Below are 5,294 nucleotides of genomic sequence, written 5' to 3'. Positions count from 1 at the left end.
CATCCTATATTATTGAACGGAGGGAGTAGTACAACGACATTCTAAGAACCATAAAACCAAGCAAAAACGCCAGCAGCAAGGGAAAAGGGCGACAATCGCCTTCAGATGTTATTCGCTATGGCCTATAGCAAATTTTCTAGGCAACAAAGATAATGCTAGCTCAACATGCATTTAATAAAAAAATGAATTACAAATCACAATGAAAAAATATTTGACGACTTAAAGCAAACAAATACTAATCTTTGTTGTTTTCTTTTCCATTTTAGTTAGAAACAAAATGAGTACACGAGTCATCCCCATGAAATACATCAACAAAGCAAGCAGGAGCAACAAAATTAAAGCAAACTTCTTACTGGGTTGGCAACTCATCCAAGTATTTTTACATGGACCATCATAATGCAAGACAAATAAACTTGACATAAAAAACAACAATGATCGGACGCATTACATACATCATCATATGTATGTGTAATACATGACCATGTTTAGTGTTGCTGGAAGACCACTTTCCTTCTCATCCTGGGCAACAACTTCAGCTTTGTTTTCACATGATCTCTTTATAGCATATGTCAGGGCACTTCATGGATAATCTGGATAGCACTCACATGTTCATTCATTTTGTCATATAACGATCAAAGAAAAAAAGTACACTCAATTTATCATTTAATTAGAGCACCGGTTTAATCCATAAAGGCAGCGTGTAGAGCACTCTCTCACACACACAGAGTAATGCTTGTATTTCTTAGTTTTTCCACCTACCTATGGCACATCATTTCAAGAATATAGTTGTTGAAGCAACTTATATGCAAAGCACGACTACTATCACGACATCCTTTTTGAGGACAAAGATAATTAATAACACGACATTCTATGTCTCATTGCTATCTTATTTATTTGATCATTTTGGGAGCTTCAATTCCTTGAATAATTCAGTGAATGCCATCTGCAATGACCCGTTGTCTGCCAATGCCAACACTCATCTAGCCTTCTCCTTCGCCAATGTCAGCCTCCCACTTAGATTCTCCCCTTCTTCTCCATGCCCTCAGCCTTCACAAGTTCCTCGTCATACTTCTCCATCACCTCCCCGACATTCATATCATCCACCACGAATATAATTCATAACATTCAGGCGGTAAAGGTCAATGTACACCAAGCCGGTCAAATAAATAGTACTTTAGCATCTCTCAAGGGAAGTTTCAAATTTCACCTAAAATTTTCAATTAAAGTCATGTCAATAATTTAATCTTCTACCAATATTAAATACTATATGATAAATGTGATAGCTTAAATTCAAAGTAATAGATTGGATCCTCCCTTAACAATATGACTGGTTGATAATTTTGAGAGGAAATCTGCATATATTTTAGCATAGACTTACCCAAAGAAAAAGTCATTATAACCATTCAACAAATGACCTATAACCTCTAATGTACCGAAGGGGAACAGATCAGATGACATGTTTTTGTAAGTCCTAGGATAACCAAAAAGCACATCATCATGACATGTCCTAAGTTGGAAGTGTGACACTTATGACCGTGGTATGTAATTGATATATTCCAGTTGGAAGTGTGTCATCAGATGCAATGTGTTAGTGTGTCATTAGATGCAATGTGGAGGGAAGATATCAAGGATACTCATCGGAGTATATATGCGGTGGCATTGGAGCAGCTGATTACCGGTAGGAGAACGGCAGCCCCACTCGTGTACTGGTCGGCAGTCACAACCATGCAATTGTACCCGTCGCTACTGCGTGTATTTGCAGATTAGAGAGCTGTAGATTCAGGATCCAGAGATGGAAGAAGATAACTGGGTCGCCAACGTTACTGTCATTGATCCAAAAATCCCTAGGACTGCCTCCAGCAGCGGGCCCTCCAGTAGCATGGCACCGAGTGTGCGGCCCTCTCATCCTCTTCAACACCGCCAACCGCCTCACACTACTCCTTTCCTCGCTTATCTCCACCGCTGCTCACCTTCCCGCCGGAGCCATCCGTCGTGCCCTTCGTCTGACAACAAAAATATTTTTTATCAATAGATAAAAGTAAATTCACTTCTCAAAAAAATACTAAATTCATAATCCATATACGTGTTCATGATCTTATTCCATACGCATGTTCAGAAATGTCCCTAGAACAAATAAATTTGATCTCGCTATACATACGGAATGTAAAACTTAGATGGCCAGCCTGAATTAGTTCATTTCTGAATGCAAGTAGTACCAGAAACTACATAACATTCACAACTTCCATAGTAGCCTATGGCATCGGACACTTGCATATTTGAAAGGCTCGCAAGCTGAAAGCTACACGTATCACAAAAAACTCCAAGTACAGTTGATTATACTCTAACCCAGCCGGCAGTGCCACTCCCTTGATCAATCATGAGTTTGTGCTCTAGATTCACAAGTTTGCTCATTCTACACACTGTACACTGCACATTAAAATACATGGATGAAAGGAAGAGAACCAGGTAGACTTGGTTCTCAAAGCATCTGAATAAAAAGAAGCAACATTTGCTTTTTACGTAACCCATATGAAAGAACTTGAATTAGAAAAAATACATGGATGCATATTAGTTTGGTTTTCTTAGAAATACAGGGATGAAAGGGAGTAGACCACCAATACCGAGCTCACCAATAATCCATTATACATATTTGCAATATAGACCAAAAATCCATTCGGTCCTGGAATTTTACAATATATATTTTCTATTAGTCATGAACAATCATTACAAACCCAAAATTCAATTACTTTAAAATAAGGAGCTCGATATCAGATTACCTTATATTTCGTAGAGAAAAACAAAATACTAATTTTTTTTTGCTAGAACAGCAAGAGGTCAGCCCAAAATAGTTGCTATAATCATCTGCACAAATATAAGATAATTAATGATTCTGCACATGCATCAAGCTTCATTCTATGGGGTTGCGGCGCCCGGACAGGTGAGCACATCAAAATTTCCAGAAACACATCTCAGAAGTAACCGGCCATTTGGCAGTATCAACTACCCCCTTTCCAGAAATATAAAGTGTATTTTGATTTTCTAGGCTCAAGCACTCATCAACGATTAATCTAATAACACATACTTTATGGCAGCACAAATTTGATATCATTAGCTTTGTGCCTCATGTTGTGATTTTCTGACTATGGCACTGTCAATGTCTGAACTTAGACGATTATGATATGTAATGTTTTTGAACGGAGGGATGAAGCAACTGCGGAAGCATTAGTTACCTCACGCATTTTATGCGCCTCATCAGGAGTACTGCAGTTTGCGGCACATTTGTCGAACATTTCAAGTATCCTGAAGACTCGATTCCTGGTGTCATTCGGATCTGAAGCGGACGACATCTCCTTGACAATTAGCTCCGCCCATTCAGTCCTGTTGGCTGGAGTATTCATCACCGGCACATCAGATGCCACTGCGATTAACAATCGTTCAAGAGTTAGACAAGATGCAAATTGTACGAATGGTGCTGTTTATAAAAAATATACATCTCTAGACATTACTATAACTATCAGGCAACAAGAGAAAGAAGCAGTCAGGGTTATTTTTCAGTCATGTCAGCCATACCTCCAGATGAGGAGGCACCAGCATTGGTCGTTGCTGAATCCGATGCCAAATAATCCCTGAAGCTTCTGATGGCAGCATCCAAGACATTTCCCGACGCTTCGAGATAGCCCCGCAGAAGCTAGAAATTCCCCAAAATTACCCATTAGACATGTACAGAGCAAGACGGTACAAATCGGGGTTCTCAAGTCCACTGTTGTGGCATAAACCAAAGCTATACCAGGATTTCAGAAAACCATGGCAGAACTTCTGTGCACAAGGATAGAACAGATGTGCAAGCTATTTGTTTTCAGTTATTTAGTTCAGACAGTTTACTTCTCAATCCTAAATTTAGCCATCATATGTGAGAAGAATTCAAAGTGGCGGGAGGGCAGGCGATCATGTCGGGTCGAAGGCGTGTACGATAATTGATCAGCAGAGGAATAATCCTCATGGGTGATTCCTACCATGCTTCCCTGTAACGGTTTATACACGAAGCGCTTGGCACCCGCAAGAGAGAAATCGTGGTGGATGATTCTTCCGAACTTTTGATTTCCAATTCCATCAATCTCTGAACTCTTAGTCTATTCTAATTCAAGAAAGGGGATATGAATCGACAAAAGAAAATTTGTTTCAAGATTCAAGGCACAATCTTTCTTGTGGTGTAACCAAGTTCGATTGGTTCTTGTGATGAACTGAATCGGCGGGCTCTACTACACGTCTGCGCACGATCTACCAATCTACCGAAAGAACAAGAAGCGAAAGAAAGAGGCACGGAGCGGCGGCGGGGGTACCTGCGGATCGGCGCTGGGGAAGACGGACTGGACCGCCTCGACGGGGTCGAACTCCATGTTGATGCCGAGGTCGGCGACCGAGGCCGCGGTGGCGGACGGTGAGTACCGGCCCCGCTTCGCCTGCAGCACCTCGAAGGGGTCGTCCAGGAAGGCCGCCGCCCCGCGCTTCCGGGTGCCGTCGACCTCCACCGCCATTGCCCGGCGACGGCGGCGATCCGGACGGCGACGATCCGGGGCGACGAGACGTTGGCAGCGATTCCGACGGCGAAAGTGGCGATCCGGGGCGGTGACGGCGGCGATCCGGAGAGGGGCGGCGGCGATCCGGAGGACGCTGGGCTGGTCGACAAGCTCCCGTGTGGCAGCGGCGCAGGAACCCTAGCGCGTGCGAGGGTACGAGGAGAGGATGCTTGCGCGAGGAGAGGGAGGGGAATGGTTCATGCGTGGGGGTGTTTTTTGAGGGTTGCGAGTTAACGGAGGTGGGAGGATGACGAAAAAAACCCAGCGAAATTAAACCGCGGAGACTATTCACCAAGTCGTCCATTAGGAGTAGAGATTGGGTAATTTGGTTGTGGATCTTTTTATCCAAATTTTCAATCAACTCTACAGTGACAACTTTATTTTCAATAATTTCAAGCCTTTGCATCACATGCACCAAAGTTAAAATAGTTTCATTAATGGGCCAAACAAACCTATCATAACATTACAAGAATCAAAAGTATGGCTACCCAAGAAATTCCTTCCGGTAATGGTATCAAGAATATATCTGTTTCAAGGAGTGATGCCTACATAAAAATTGCGAAGAAGAACGGAGGTAGATTGCTTCCTAGTAGATCTATTCTGAGCATTGCAAATTCTATGCCAAGCATCTTTTAGATTTTCTCCCTCCCTTTGTTTAAAATTAAGAACTTCATGATCGGGAGTACTAACAATGATAGAAGGACTAGCCATGACGAC

General features: G+C 42.3%; 1 protein-coding gene across 13 annotated transcripts; it reads right to left on the bottom strand.

Moving 5' to 3' along the window:
- Positions 1-325: 325 nt before the first annotated feature.
- LOC123097428 (uncharacterized) lies at positions 326-4,796 on the bottom strand. Of its 13 annotated transcripts, XM_044519158.1 has the most exons (7): positions 4,341-4,793; positions 3,571-3,688; positions 3,231-3,418; positions 2,778-2,862; positions 2,631-2,680; positions 1,535-2,003; positions 638-1,207 (listed from the first exon to the last, which is right to left on the bottom strand). In XM_044519158.1, exons 1-4 carry the CDS (start codon positions 4,533-4,535, stop codon positions 2,836-2,838), a joined length of 528 nt encoding a protein of 175 aa, XP_044375093.1. In that variant the 5' UTR covers positions 4,536-4,793; the 3' UTR covers positions 638-1,207; positions 1,535-2,003; positions 2,631-2,680; positions 2,778-2,835. The 13 variants fall into 13 exon arrangements, with proteins under 13 accessions (XP_044375083.1, XP_044375093.1, XP_044375087.1 ...); XM_044519152.1 differs by lacking the exon at positions 2,778-2,862 and having other exon boundaries at positions 2,341-2,680; positions 4,341-4,796; XM_044519151.1 differs by lacking the exon at positions 2,778-2,862 and having other exon boundaries at positions 2,622-2,680; positions 4,341-4,796.
- Between the last annotated feature and the right edge of the window lie 498 nt (positions 4,797-5,294).

This window comes from Triticum aestivum, chromosome 4D, assembly GCF_018294505.1.
Source record: "Triticum aestivum cultivar Chinese Spring chromosome 4D, IWGSC CS RefSeq v2.1, whole genome shotgun sequence".
NCBI classification, from domain to species: Eukaryota; Viridiplantae; Streptophyta; class Magnoliopsida; order Poales; family Poaceae; genus Triticum; species Triticum aestivum.
This window is presented reverse-complemented; position numbering and strand designations above follow the sequence as displayed.

Bases quoted from the DNA above. Each gene is read 5' to 3' on its own strand.
- LOC123097428 (XM_044519148.1), bottom strand. From the start codon at position 4,535: ATGGCGGTGGAGGTCGACGGCACCCGGAAGCGCGGGGCGGCGGCCTTC. The intron at 3,689-4,340 runs GTACCCCCGCCG...GGGAATTTCTAG, and splicing joins TCCCCAGCGCCGATCCGCAG to CTTCTGCGGGGCTATCTCGA. The intron at 3,419-3,570 runs GTATGGCTGACA...TGTTAATCGCAG, and splicing joins TGGTGCCTCCTCATCTGGAG to TGGCATCTGATGTGCCGGTG.